At 45.0% G+C, this 15,090-nt stretch overlaps 1 protein-coding gene across 8 annotated transcripts in view; it reads left to right on the top strand.

Annotated features, from left to right (window-relative positions):
* The window catches only part of stau2 (staufen double-stranded RNA binding protein 2), an 82,561-nt gene that overhangs the window by 7,808 nt on the left and 59,663 nt on the right, over positions 1 to 15,090 (top strand). For all 8 annotated transcript variants that reach the window (XM_035414858.1, XM_035414859.1, XM_035414856.1 and 5 more), the window contains exon 5: positions 2,373 to 2,508. In XM_035414858.1, coding sequence (XP_035270749.1) covers positions 2,373 to 2,508 — 136 coding nt within the window. The remainder of the gene's footprint in view (positions 1 to 2,372; positions 2,509 to 15,090) is intronic.

Here is a 15,090-nt window from a genome sequence, read left to right as displayed (position 1 = left end):
TCAGCCGTTTACAAGCTCAGTTCAGAGGTCTCTTTATATTGGAGAGAGCAGAATGGCTGGATGAGTTTTTATGGCAGTAGTTGGCACTCTCAGGCGTTGTTCACTAGATACAGTTCACTAAATTGCAGTAAATACAATTGATTTTTCCTCTCTACCCTTAATACAGTCAGGTTCACAGACAGTGAAGTTTAAAGCTTGAGCCACTGCTGCAGTCCTGCTCGAAGCTGGTTACAAAAATCAATGTTAACACCATTTAGGGAGCTAATGAACATTCTTTCGTGAGGTGAATGTGTTTCATTGTGGACGGAGGTGGAAAATCCAGGGTCAGAAAGTAAAAGTCGTCCTCAGTATTTTGTTCCAGTCACCTGGATTTGCTGATAAGCATAGTTCTTCAGCCAGAAGGAGTTCATGTATGGAAGAAACACATGACAGGACTTTACCTTTCTGACCTATGGACTTCCCACCTCTGATTGTAGATGAATGTGCAAGGGATCTGCAGAACTGATTTGAACATTTGAGCTGTGACATTTTAAATGTAGACCTATTCAGATGCTATGACACTGAATCTCAATACATTTAAAGGAAACGCAACATGTTTGAATGGTATACAGTAATTGTGCTGGAAACTTGAATGTGTCATGTGACGACAAGCTTGATTTATGAAAATCAGGAGGATCCCAAAAAAACATAAGTGAGAGCGAGAAATAAGCTTGTTGACACCATATCCATTTGTCAGTTTTTTTTTCAGTGTTTCCCCTAGGTTTTTTTTCTGAACCAGTGGCTCGTAAGGCAGTGGTCTGGCAGCCAAACTAAGTTTACGAGAACTAATTTCATGCATTTCTATGACTTTAGAGGGTGATATAACCTTTAAATGTCTCCCTAGCTAGCTAGCTAACATTGGTTTGCATGCATTAGCGAGCTAGGAGACATTACTTTGCTAGCTAACTGAATCAAATTAAATATCTCTAACATTAACTAATTGTTCCATTGATGTTATGATTAGTCCATTAACTATCAATCTTTAAACACAAAAACTACTACTCTTTGTTGCATCAGTTAATGAAGAATATTTTGTAAATATTATACAGTCTGTCACTGTCCTAAAAGAGTGCTTGCTCAAGATTTGGCATTTGAAAGTTTGGCATTGAGGATACAGCACTAAGCACTTGGAAATGCAGCTGCAAGCAACATGCCAATTGTATCAGATTAGTCACCAAATAAAACATGAGTACGGTAGTTTAGTGCAAGGGTCAGGTGCAATGACTAACACCACTCCTGATTCCTCATGTAATGGTATAGGAAACACTGGAGTAGAACGTGGTAAAATACAACTGAGTTTATTTGATAGCTCATGAGCAGCAAAATGGCTCCAGTCATTCACATGTGTGCTTGTGCAAACAAATGTACAACAGGACTGGGTGCAGATTGCTATTGCTGTTGTATAACCTGAAGAGATGCGTTCACAAAGCCTCAAAGATTCTTCCAGGTTTCCCTGATGTTGTCTGGCTCTCAAAGCCTTTATGGTGTTAAGGTCTCACATGTGTGAGACCTGTGGAAATATTTTGGAAGGAATGCACCACCATTTTCTTCATGCTGCATTTTAGTGAAGCACGTGATATCTGCACTGCAAAGAAATGCACGAACGCTGCCAGCATTTTCCCAGAATCCACCTGCTGTTGCATTCCCGATATTCGCTTTGCTCGCATGACACTGATTAGAGGGGAGAGCTTAGTTCTCTTCCCGGAGCAGTGAATCAGCCGCGCCTGCTGTTTCTCCTGAGCTGCTGTAATGAGTGCAGGCCTGGGGGTGGCAGTAATTGGATGGGAGGAAAACCAGCAGAATCATTAGACGACTTCAAAGACAGTTGAGCTGCCAGGTGTCCCTCGTTCCCTGCGGTCACTGGTGTAGGGGATGGCGTGTTGTGCGTCCTACTGACCAAGAAGCACCTGCCTGCCCACACTCTCGCAATCTCACCAATTAGCATGGACATGAAAAGAAGAAAGCTCAGAACATCACAGATGTTTCTCCCTGCGATGGAAACCATACATTTTACTGATCATGTTCTTCAAAAAGCCTCTTCTAGGGGCTTATCATTGCTCACTGTTATTGTAATTAAATATATTGATTTACGTAGTTGCCAAACAGAAGAAATTACATATAACAGTCCCACAAATACTTCTGTGTGGTTAAACAGTGGGGAGTCTTGTCTGTTACAGATGCTGTATTTCCATAATTAAGGGAAGCATCATTGAAGAATTGATCTAGAATTTGTGAACCATGTTCAGAAGAGGACAGGAGGAACATATTATCTTTTCTCTGAACACTGCATCGGTTTGGGAGCGTTAATGTGATTTTGGGGTGCTGTCTTGCAGGCAGTATCACCCCCACAGTGGAGCTGAATGGACTGGCAATGAAAAGAGGGGAGCCAGCCATCTACAGACCCCTGGACCCTAAACCCATGCCCAACTACAGAGCCAACTACAATTTCAGAGGAATGTTCAATCAGAGGTAACTGTCCACACTTGACACCAAAACATGGGGGGGGGGCTCCTTATGATATGCATCCCACATCTTGCTAGATGTTTGCAGTTCCATTCAAAACTCAAAACTGTCTACTCAGCCGTCACACCGTGCGTGGCTAGCCTTATTCAAACTTTTATTAGTTTTACTGGCACTGATATCGTCTCATTAATTGCCGTGAAGGTAGCAAACGGTGCACCTTGTTGCTAGCTGGGTTGAAGCAGTAAGACCGTGTCCCACTCTGTGTAGCCTATGCACTGTGACTTGTGTGGATGCACCGTTCAAACTGTGAGGAAAGTGCGAGAGATGTTACATCTGCCCTTAGAAATGAGTGGCTGGGGCTGTTCGTTTCCTTCTCTTTTTCTTTGTTTCACTGAAATGTCTGTGTGAATGCAAGCACTTCCAGCTTTTTAAAGGCCACAACTGGGTCTGTCCATCGTAGGGTTATATTCAAACCAGTTACTCTACATAATTCTTCCTATACGGACATTTGCCAAGGTTCCTGTTACAGACAGATCATTTTTCTGGTTGAACATATATAGATTTATGCACACCTGTAATCCATTTAGTTTATAGGGTTGCATATTTACCTTTGGCATAGAAGGCGGCTGTTAAGTGTATTATGTCAGTATTAACATATTGTATGATCTTAATACTGTAAATATGCACTTTAGATCTCTTGTGCCTACGTTAACCAGTTGTATTTTTTGCAGATTTACAGACTGCAAGTAAGAACAATGTTGTCATGGGTCACTTGGGAAGGAAAAAAGCAAAAATAATTGAAGATTACAACAATAGGCCTTCAAACATGGCTAATGAATAGGATATGTGCATAAGATAGCTATTTAGCAGTGAGTATTTTTGACATGGTTTGGCCTATTAGTCTCAATATTGGAGCTGAGCTGAATTAGAATTAGGATGTTCCTACAGTCTTTCTGTGTTGTGAAATCTGTGACTAGTGTTAATATGGTAATCACTATGCTTTGAGGTTACCGAACGTGAAACTGCATACTGTAATTCTTTTCTTTCAGTGGTTCAGCCTTCAGTGACTGAGTTGATTGAACTCATTGGATTTATTACTCCACTGGCATTTCCACATATACTGGCTTTTATCAGATTTTCTGACTTGAATACTCTAGTGAGTATGAGGTGGAAAAGTGGGTAATTTATATTTAACATGCACGTGTTTACTTGTGAAAGAATAAAATGTTATTTAAGCATTACAACACTGAAGTTCTCTGTTGTTGCACTAGGGGGCAGTAGAACATAATTCTTTAAAAATGTTAACTTGTTTCATAATACCGTTACATTGTGATATGTCAATCAGAATTTATGTTATATAGCCTAGATTTCATTATGTATTCAAGTTGGAGGTTTAGTTTGGTGAAATTATCGTAATTTCACATCTGTCTGCAATTCCAATGTCTCTGCATGACCCACATACTTTTATCTAGTGAGTGCAGCCTAATTCTTATGTGAGTTACTAATTCTTATGTGAGTTCTTATGTGAGTTCCATTTTGCCCTTTCTTCCTCAGCATTGCGATTGTACAGGTTGTGAGCCTCTTTCCCATGTTTGCCCGCCGGTTTGGCACTGCGTAGACATGAAAAATAATCAATTATGCGCACCCTTAGATGTTTCTGAGAACTTGCATGCTTAACGTGCAATGTTAACGAATAAACCTGAGCTGATTTTCATTTCTCAGAAAAAAAAGTTGGGTTTCTAAGGAGATTCTGCTTCGCTTTGATGCAAGGCTGTCTTTTAGAACACAAAGGGAAAAACCTTGATAATCTGTCTGCTAGATGATGTCATTCAGGTACAGCCAGGGACTGAGGAGGAATTTAGTGAGCAGGCTGCTGATCCAGAAACATAAAACCGGTAAAGACCGATCCTCTCTGACGGTACACATATTTCCCAAAAGACGGTGTTTATGGTCCCCTCCAAACGGGGAGCATTGAAAACATTATGGCTTACGGTCTGTTAGACCGTATAGTCTCCAGTATTATATAAATAGAACATTCTGAGTCGTATAAAGTTTTAATATGTCTCTATCCTGAAGTAATGACAGTCATAAAGATGGCTGGGAAGACAGGAAGCTTGCGCTAATCAAAGTCCTATTTTTAGGGGGGGGGCGGGGGGATATGTTCACCCACTCAGTGTAGTCACCACGGGTGGATCCCTCCTGGATATTGATTCGTTCAAGGACGGGGAGGTTAAGCTGCTGTGACTCTTAGAGTAATGGGGGGGAAATTCCTCGAGATCCATTTCACTTTTAAGTGTAGTATTTTCCACTTAGTCAAATGTCTTGTCCAACATTTTACAGTAATGCTTTCCTCTCTATCATATTCCCTGGAACCAACTGAGAAATAGGAAGCAGGCAGATGACCCGGCGCCCTGTGGGGTCTTAATAGCCAGAAAGTGTAATATTAGCTAGCCTGTGTGTTCTCACGGTGCCTGCTCAGTGTGCTGCTCTCGGTTCAGGGAGCCGCGGTTCGTTGAATGCCGATCACGGATGGCTGAGTTTTTGGGCAGCCTTCTGTCTCGGCCTGGCTGGTTTCCCTTACCTGTCCCCGGAGGATCCCTCCGCTCCGCTGGGGAGAGCCTGCATTCCGTCGAACCCCGTGATGTCGGGGCGGATAATAACTCTGGGAGGACCTCGCCTTCCACCTTCGCTCGGATACGACTGTGTCCATTATGTCAGCCCAGCCCGCACAGCTGGAGCCAAAATGGCAGTAACTGTGTGGGGGGGGGGGGGATCTCCTGTGGTATTTCCTGGTCTGATACTGAGACGGGTAAGCCATTGTAAGGTCTGGCCTCTCCTCAGCACTCCAGCCCTCGCCGTGGAAAGATACTTCAGCGCACAGACAGCACTGGCATCGTGGGCCTATTATCATTCTAATACCCTGGCACCATATGAGCACTCAAGAAGACAATATGAGGAAATGTAAGCTCTGAATTGAATGTGTTTGTTTCTATTCAACGGTCTCCTTCTTAATTTTTGTGACCTTTTATTTGGGAGTGAGCCAGACTGTTATAAAAAATGAAATTTTAACAGTTGTGTAGACAGTAAAAAAAAAGGAACTCTAGCTGTGTATGAAATTCTGGGTTCCTTTATCGTGTGTTTGGACTGGTGTGAAAGTCTGTATTTGCAGCCGCCAGTGTACCACGGCGTTATACAGTCTTTATCTAGATCAGGACCGCCCAGCCCTGTTCCTGGAGATCTGCCGTCCTCTAGGTTTTCACTCCAACCCTAATTTTGCACACCTGACCTACTAATTAGCAGCTCAGATCTCTAGCTGCTGAATGAGGTGTACTTCGTAAGGGCTGAAGTTAAAACCTACAGGGCGGTAGATCTCTAGGAACAGGTTGGGCAGCCCTGATCTAGACTGTTCTTTATAATAAATGGCCTATGTAGAGCAGACCTCTACCTTAGTGTATTTCACATTTATTGTAGGGTTATGTCATCAAAGCAGGCAGGCAATAGTAATGCACATTCATGTCTTTGATGACCTGCAGTCGGGTAATACAATCAAACAATCTAAAAAAAAAAAGACCTGGAAATATGGACCTTGTGTGGGGACAAGGATTCTGTGTGTTAGGCAGCCTTTCAGTTTTTTTTTTGATAAGATCAAAAGGTCACCCTGACAGCCCTGTGTAATGGGTGTGTCCCAAAGTGCGTCATAGCTGTATGTGGTCAGTCAGTTGACCACCGCTACCGGACACTCCCCTGGATTGCTGGATTCTCTCTGATTGAAGAATCATGTCATGGCTTGTGGAAAGAGCTGCCCTGATGTCTTTGTGTTTCTGTCAGACCTAATGCAATCAAATGCTCCTTCCGGGTCCCAGAAATTTTACAGCGAAACATGTTGCTAACAAATATGTACAATCATCAGAAATGATTGATTTTAGAATTATAAATTATCTTGAAGAATTCTGCTTATGGTTAAAGAGTTTCTAATAATTATTTGGCCCAGGTCTGGTTGCAGTAAGGCTCAGGATGACATTGATGTTGTGCAACATTCACATTCAGGAAGAGGAGGAGGGTGCTTTATTGCTCAGATGTAGTGTTTAAAATAGGCGCCACACTGTTTCCAAGAACTAGCGGCAGAATTTAGACATATTTTGGATGCCTGTCGACCTTTGTTTGGGAGGCCTGGCGGTGGGTAGCGTCCGTATCGCTGAAAGGCGCACCGCTTGACTGTTTGTTTGTGAGAGAGCTTAATCACTTCCTTATTTTCCTACATTGCCGGTGCTCATTTAATTTAGGCTGTTGTCTGTTCTGACGTGAATGCTACATGGTGTGTGGAAGTCTAACCCGCTGCAGGCAAAGCGCACTGAAATGGCTTGTGTTACGTGCTCCGGATTAGCGTAGCGCGCTCGGTCCCAGCTGTTCCTGAAAACAAACTGCACACACCTGAAGGCCTGTGGTGGATAGGACCCGGTCCAGGGCCAAAATGGAGGATTCCTTCTGAGGGGTTTTTCCCGTAAAGCCAGTGAACTTAATCCACAAAACTGAAGAACTTCAGAAAAGCCTTTGGGTGTCCCGCTAAGGCGCCGTCTCTCAGTGCAAACGCGAGGGCTCTCCCGCGGCAGCGGCTTGCAGCGCGTGCTGTGAAATGCTACCATATTGCTCAATTCAGATTGAGCGGCCTACAGCTGGGAGGCTATCTTCACACCAGTAGACTGCCAAGAGCAGGGGCCTTGCCAGAGCTTCCAAACTATGTACAGTTAGCGAAAGCGGAGTCATTATGACCACCAGGCCGTCTTCACGGGAACGTCTCCCAGAACAATCGCTCATTTACGCAAGAAGCCAGTCCATTTTAAGATGGATTTCACATAAATTACTCTGGCCGCGTTCCAGGGAATTGTACAAACAAGATCGCGGAGAACACAAAAGCGAGATTTTGTTGAGCAAGCACACGTTGAGAAAACGGCCATCTGTCCAACATAAACAAACGGAGCGAATGCACAGGAGGTTTATACTGAGCTGAGAGCGCTGCGCCCTAAATCATTTCATATTCTTTCTGTGCGCGTTTTATGGTAAAACATTAGATGGGCTGATTTTACGTGAACAGTTCTCAGTCCTCTCTGGCATCTCCCCCCCCACCCCCCAACCCCCACAGCCACCACCCCTGCAGAGGACAGACAGCAGTTACGTCAGCGGCGCTTTTACGTAAGTTAATTGAAAGATTCCAAGTTTCATAATGACTGTTCCCTTTTAAGCCTGGCTGACGCGCCGGAGTGTCAGGGTCAAAATTAGCCCACTTTTGCTCATCAAGGACGAGAGACCTCTCTGTCATTCTGAAGGTCGGCCGGCTTCACCGGCCCTCCGCCGAGCCGCTGCCGGTCGAAGCTCGCCGTTTGCGGTTTGTTAGCATTAAATAAGCGACCGTGCGGAACGCCTCAGGGCCGTTCTCTTCGGGCATATCTTACGGCGCTGAAACGGCATTAGCTTTTATGCAACAAGTTGTCTGGCCAGCATGGGAGAGTGTCAAGTCTTGGAATGGACACGTTTACCGTAAACTCATTTTGTAACCGGAAAGAGCCATTTTTTAGTGTGATGCAGACACAATTATTAATATTCATAATTATTATTCACAAGACTTTGTCCTGTATCTCCTCCGACAGCTTTCGAGCTAGGCGCCCCAAACCAACTCTCAAACTAACTAACGTGGGGCGACATAGCTCAGGAGGTAAGACCGATTGTCTGGCAGTTGGAGGGTTGCCGGTTCAAACCCCGCCCTGGGCGTGTCGAAGTGTCCTTGAGCAAGACACCTAACCCCTAACTGCTCTGGTGAATGAGAGGCATCAATTGTAAAGCGCTTTGGATAAAAGCGCTATATAAATGCAGTCCATTTACCATTTAACTCTTTTGGTTGCCTAATCTTGGTTCTCAGGCTTGAGTGTTGTATCCTCTGAAGAATATGACATGACACCACCATCTGGCACAATCTTTCTCTTGCGCACCCTTGTGTTAAATGTTCCAAATGGCAGTAGTGCAAATGGCAGTACGCATCAGCTCTCATTATAACAAAAAATATTTTATTATTTTTCTACTGGATGCCAATTGCAATTATCATAAAGCTGTTTCTGATTACAGCAGTCATCTCACCTTTAATAGAAACAATGTAACGTTGACTGTGTACTAAAAATTGGTATTAATGAGGATCGACTGGGTTCAAATGGGCCCTTCACCAGCTGAGCGGGAGGCTGCTCGGCCGTTTGTGGGGTTTTGAGTGGGCAGAGGGTGAGCAGGACAGCGAGCGCTCTTCTGTGACCGACTGCTCCGCTCACAGGAATGGATCAGCCAGTCCTCTGCTTTTCCTCCACGCGCTGTGCGTTAGCGACCGCTACAAGTCTCAAGCACCTCCTGGTCGCGCACGCACAAGCTCCGTGGAGAGAGTACCTCATTAAAAATCTCTTTTTTTGGAAGATTTTAACTTTTTCATCACATCACAATTCAGACATTTTTAATGATTAAAAAAAAGTTTTCATTAAATTAATTTGGTTTTGCAATGCTGAGTTTTACAATACGATCCATATAATATACAACCATGGGTGCTGTGCCACAGAATCTCAGCTCTGCCTTACTGGAAGTTGTAAAATACTGTTGAATTTTTATGCACTAAATGGATCCAAAAGTGTCTCAATATTATTGGTTTCTTTCCAATTGAGGCAGTGCCTTGTTTTATTCAGGGTAGCATGCTGGCACGGGTGGACAATGAGTAATCATACATGGATTATTACTGGTCTGCCCGTGTAGAGAGAAATCATAACACAACCATGACTTCAGTCTTTTTTTCACCCTGTAAATATTATACTGGCCCCTTGCAGGGGATTTGAAATTAATTTGAAGAAAATGTTGGACTTTTTTTTATTATTATTTTGTAATACATTTTTTAATGTGAAATATCCACCTTTTCCCTGGCGTGGCTGCTGTAACATTGCCAGGAGTCTGGAACTGAAGGTCTGTGTTGTAGGCAAATGGAGCAAGTGTTATACTGATCTAAGTAATCAGCAACAGCCTGCAGCACGGGTCTCCATTTTGTATTGGTGTCAGATAAGAAGTGATATAGTAATTGTGCTATGGCACCTAGTTAAGGATCAGGGTAAGGTACAAATGTATTTATTTTTAAGCTCAATGTGAATGCAGTTTGCGTGAGTTTCCGAGACACGAATCCTTGAGCTTCTGCACTGTTGTGTTTGAGTGCTGTGTGGAAAGTATTTTCTTTGCTCCATAGTTCTTTTTGGCTGTGTAAGACACAACTGATTTTGGTGCAGAAATGCCTAACTGATGCAGCCGACTGAATGAAATTCTCAAGTCATTCAGATGTTTTAATTTTGTAATCGTTTTTGTACGGTCTCGGGAAAGGAAAGCGATAAGCGATGCTGTCTTCGCTGTTAGCCTTGCCTCATCCTGAGGAGGAAGCCTTTACTCACCTCTCCGCTGGGGGTCTGAGAAGAAGCCCTCCTCCCCTCAGCCTCTGGGAAATGGTGTCTGGTGTCTGTTTCCTCTCTAACTACTCGCCCTGTGTCCGCCGCATGGGGCACCACCGCCCGGAAGTGACTCCCGCCCCTTTGACAGTTGGCCTTTTGTGCCCCCTGGGTCTGATACATGAGCTCATATTGTTGCTGCATGTTTTCTACATTTCCTTTTGGGAGAAACAGTTGTGGGGTGGAAGGAGAGAGAGAGAGAAAAAAAGAGCAAACAAATGCTCTTGGAAATGGGAGAGGAACTACAGCTGGGCTAGTGTGACTGACTCCAAGTTTGTTCTCCTGTTCCCAGCGAACCATGACTCAGTCGGAGGGAAGGAGTGGGGATGCAGGGGTGGGGCGGGGGGGTCCTGTTCCCCATCCGCAGCCTGGGAAAGGGTTAATATCTGGGCTCAGGGTGAGAGAAGATGAGCACCTCGCAGGGAGCGTTCGATAACATCTCATGTTATTCACTCAGTTGTGGCCTTTTTTATAACTGCTTTCTGAGAGTCATTTCCTCAGTATTGATCCCAGGGGTGGACTGGCTGGAGTGAGTGCTGCTTAGGATTACGCCGCTGCAGGCTCAGTGACAGTGAGTAAGCAGAGAGCAATGACTGGCACAGAGATGCAGTTGCATTGTGGGTAATGATCACCCACTGTATCCCCTCAGTATGAGCAGAACACGCCAGGACTGGCTAATTCACCTCTCTCTATGCTTCCTGTTGCTTTTTTTTTTTTACCCCTTCTGTATCTGAACTGTAGGACAGGTAAGTTTTAGTTTTAGATAGGTATTAGTTTTCGGCCCGTCGGGTAGGGTTTGTGGGAAAAAGCGGCAGGGCCCGGGTGCTGCCTGTCCGAGCGGGGCGTCTGCGCGCCCCCCTCCCCCCCCCCCGCCGTAGCGGTAACCGAGCCCGGAGATGGATGGGAGTCATCAGCGTCGCAGCGTGGTCCGCAGACGCGCCGCTCGGTCAGCGGGAAAGCGCCGCGGCGGGACGCCGGCCCCCCAGCCCCCCCGCCCCCCCCTCCCGCCATCGATAAAGCACTCGGCACGGCGCCTGGCATCGCCTGAAAGGGCCTGTCCAGGTGACTGATCAGCGCTCTTGTACCAGGGTCCTGGAAGCCGCGTAAACACCTAAAGGACATCTCGCCTTCCCAGGATCCTCTCTGATGCTTGGACACAAGAGATTATTTGAATTCATTTTATTCTTTGATTTTTGCCCCCTTTTGTTTATTCACTGTTTGCTTATATAATGCCTGTGAAAACAGACCTTATGGTTATTGTTCTTTTGTTTTAGCCACAGATGTATATGTAGTGCTACTTCCCACAGCACTTTGATGTCTATATATACATTATTTACATAGTAAGATATAAAAAGTAGTCTTCAGTTTTTTCTCATTTTCTCAATTTTAGATCTTGGAATACATAATAGTATTGAAATCTAACACCTCCCAGCCCTGTTAACTTCAGGTTTCAGTTTTCAGCTGCTTCTTTTCATGAGCATTCGCGAAATATATTAAAAACACATTGATCTATATCCCTGGTACGTAACTGGCAAGGGAAATTGAATATTAATTTGCGAGTATACGGGGACCGGAATTGTGACACAATTCATAGCTCCCTCCACACTTTTCTTCCGCACTGCTTCACTACGTATTTTGTTTTTGTGTTTCCGTGTGACATTGTTTACCTCTAAACCAACAGCACTGGTCCTTTATGCAAACTTATTATGCCTGCTTATTAGTCATGCGTGAGTGGATCCTATTGAGAATTCCCTTCCTGTTCATTTGCGGATTCTGAATTGATTCACGCGCAGGGTTCCTGTCTTATGTAACGTGGTAATGCGTAACACATGGATGGCATGGCAATGCACGGAGGTGGTACGCTTTGAATGACATGTCTGCTCTAAGCGCTAATTTGTATTCCGTGGGTGCCCGAGCGAGCGTTCCGTGTGAGTTCTGCAACAGATGAATCCCTTTGGATTCTGTAGTTCCACGAGTGATGCGGTATCTGAAGCGTAGCAGCGAGTCACACAGTAAAAGGGCTATCTAAGCTGGCTACCCAATGAAACCAGCACATGGGCTGAATGTTCCTCATTGGCTGGATTTGATGTCGTAGATTTAGATGACTCAGTGCGTCGTAACCAGCGGAACATTGCTCTGCGCTGACTTCACGGCGATGCCCGGGGTTGCAGCCCGCACGAAAAGCGGTTCCAAGGGAACGTGCGGCTTCGGCCGCGCGCCCGCTGCTGACTCGTGTGTGTGTGTGTGAGCGTCATGCGATGGAGCGGCTGCATGACGCAGACGCGCGCGAGACGGCGGTCGCTTTCAGCGCGGCGAGCTTCCCTCCACGCCCACCCGCCCGCTAGGTGTTCCCGATCTGGATCGCGTTCTCTGCCCCTAATTCAGACCAGACGGGGCCTCGCTGGGGCGCCCGGCTTGTTTACCGGGCCTGACGCGCCGCGCGGCGGCGGCAGCTCCTTTCCCACGTCGCACTGGGAGAGGCCTCCCGTGAGCTCCGGCGGCGGCCCGCGCTCCCCGCACCTGTAACCGCATGCGGCGGGGCCGGTTAGCGCTCGGCCAGTTTGGCCCGCTCCCATGTTGCGCTTGGCATTTCTCCTGTTCCCAGTGCGAGGCCGCCCCCCCCCCCCGCCCTACGGGGAGACAGGAGAGAGCACCGGGGCCGAGGATTCCCCTGGAGGGGTGGAGTTTGAGCACTGAGAACTGGACTGAGCACATGGAAGGTGCTGGAATAAGACACACCAGCAGGACACTTTTTCAGACATGTTGAAAAGTTTTTTTTTTTCCTCCAGGGTTGGTGTAACTAAGGTCCTTGCTGAAATCAGAGGCTGGATTTCATACTGCATCAACAAATCTTATCAAGTTTTTTTCTGCAAGTGTATGACATATCAGTCACATTTTTAAAAGTATAGTTTATAGCTAATATCCGATTATTCTGCAAAGAAAACCATTTGAAAATATTTATCGGGTTGCGTTAATGTGTTCAACAGTTCAGACTGGTTTTCCTGCATTATTGCATTAATATATTTATTTTACTGGGGTGAAATTCCTTCCTGTGTTTCATTATCCATACTTGTGATGTAGCTCTTTATTCTTTCCTGGTGGTTTCACCATGTGCTCTGATTTTAACTTCACCCATATGTACCCTATTTATTTATTTTTGTAATTAGGTTGATCACATGTCCCACAAGCTCATTGAAATAAGGCGGAGTAAGCTTGTTATTCCAAAGGCCCGGTGCTTTTGCAGTGCTAAATGTTACTTGATTTTTAATTTGTGAAAGTGCTCCATATCTGAGAATAACATTCAGAATTTGTAATACTGTCTATCTACAAACATTCAGTTATCATGTCCTACCATTTACAACTGTTTAAAGTTACATTAGTTTTATATTGTCTCACACTAACGTGACATTAATGAAGCTTTTTGTATTTTAGGATTAGAAAGTTGTATTAGTAATTGAAATAGTATCCTGTTTTGTAATAAAAACATGCGGTGTAGTACTGGAGTAAACAAAGAAGTTATTACATGAAAACAAAATGATAGTGTTTTCATTGTTAACCTTTGTATATATATAGGATAAGGGTAACAAAACTGTAGTTATGGTTGAACAAAAACATTATATAGCATAAACTCCAACCCCACACTATCCTTCCCTACAGTGTCTTTGAGCTGGTCTCATGAAATGTTGTGGGGGTATTTATGGTAGCTCTTCACTTGTGCCGCAAGGTTCCATTGTTGGACCTCCCCTTTTTCCCACGGCGTACAGGAACTGCCACCGTGGGCTATGCATGGCAAATTCACTCACTCACTCACAAACAACCTTTGAGGGGTGTTTTGTGGGACGCATGCGTAGGTGGTGCCAGCTAAAATGCGTCTGCGGAAGTGAGTTGCGCCGTGGGTCTGGCCGGTTACGTGCTTGTTTGTTTATTCCTCCCATTGCAATACATGAAGTTATGAAGCTTGTTCCAGTGATACTCTGATACTCTGTGTAGCCTTAAGGTCATAACAGGACGTCACGGTGTCATACCTCTGTGTTCTCTGACTGAGGCTATTGGTCGTAATTTAGGCAAATAAGTAATTCCTTTTCTGTGGCAACATTCAGCTGTAGGTGTTTTTTTTTTATATCTGTAAAACAAGTAATATCTGGAAACTTAAGAATTGTGAAACTTTCCGCAAATGCACGTCACAGGCTATTCTTTTCCTTGTGGGAGTTTTCCCACAAATGCTTAGCGTTTTACTCGCTAATTAACGGTCACCGTCGGAATAAACGCATGCCCCTTTCAGGAATGCGGTCTCTGGATTTAGCTTTGTCCCCAAAACAAAGCTGCGGATCTGAAAAGGGGGGCGGCTGATGGGAAGGTGACTTTGGGTCACGCTGCGCTATACCGCTCTCCGTCCCATCGGGTCTTTGGGCCCGGGAGAGCGAGCGGCCCTCTAAATCTGCGAAATGAACAGTGGCCCTGACAGCTCGGCATGGGTGAGCCGCAGCTGAGAGAAAGAGCCAGGGCATATATATGTTCGGCTCCTTTGTTTTGTGTTTCTCAAGTCTGAGCCATCGGGGAGCCTGAGCTTCGGTGCGTCGGCAACCGGCTATTGTTATGTAATTGACCTCGTGGAAGTGGAGGTCTGTTATTCTATTCTCATCTCGGACATTAATAACTCCACTAATATGCTTCAGACTCCCTCAGAAATAAATCTGCTCTTTTTGTAGTTGTTTTAAGGGGCCGGTGGACTCCTCCGTGTGCTATTGTGAACACAGACGCCCACTCGTTTTGCAGGAGCACTGAAACGGCACTCAGATAGGCTCGCGAATAAACAAACCAGGAAACTTCAGGCTGGACACTAATGTACTGGGTCTCTAGAAGTTTGCAGTTTGGTTTTTCTTTTCATTTTTCAAGTTTTACATTGGTTGTATTAAGAAAGACCTGTTTTACATGACGGTGGCTTTTAGGAATTCAGTCCTCTTGCATTGATAGGACCTGTTTCTGAGCAGTAACAGTGGGAAATTTAGTCAAAGTATTTGGTTTCACAAGGCAGTATTTTTGTCAGAAACAAATAGTTAGCTTTTTTTTTTTTTGA

This window comes from Anguilla anguilla, chromosome 4 (assembly GCF_013347855.1).
Source record: "Anguilla anguilla isolate fAngAng1 chromosome 4, fAngAng1.pri, whole genome shotgun sequence".
Classification (NCBI taxonomy): Eukaryota; Metazoa; Chordata; class Actinopteri; order Anguilliformes; family Anguillidae; genus Anguilla; species Anguilla anguilla.
The sequence above is the reverse complement of the archived record's forward strand: the minus strand, read 5'-3'. Positions and strand labels throughout refer to the sequence as shown.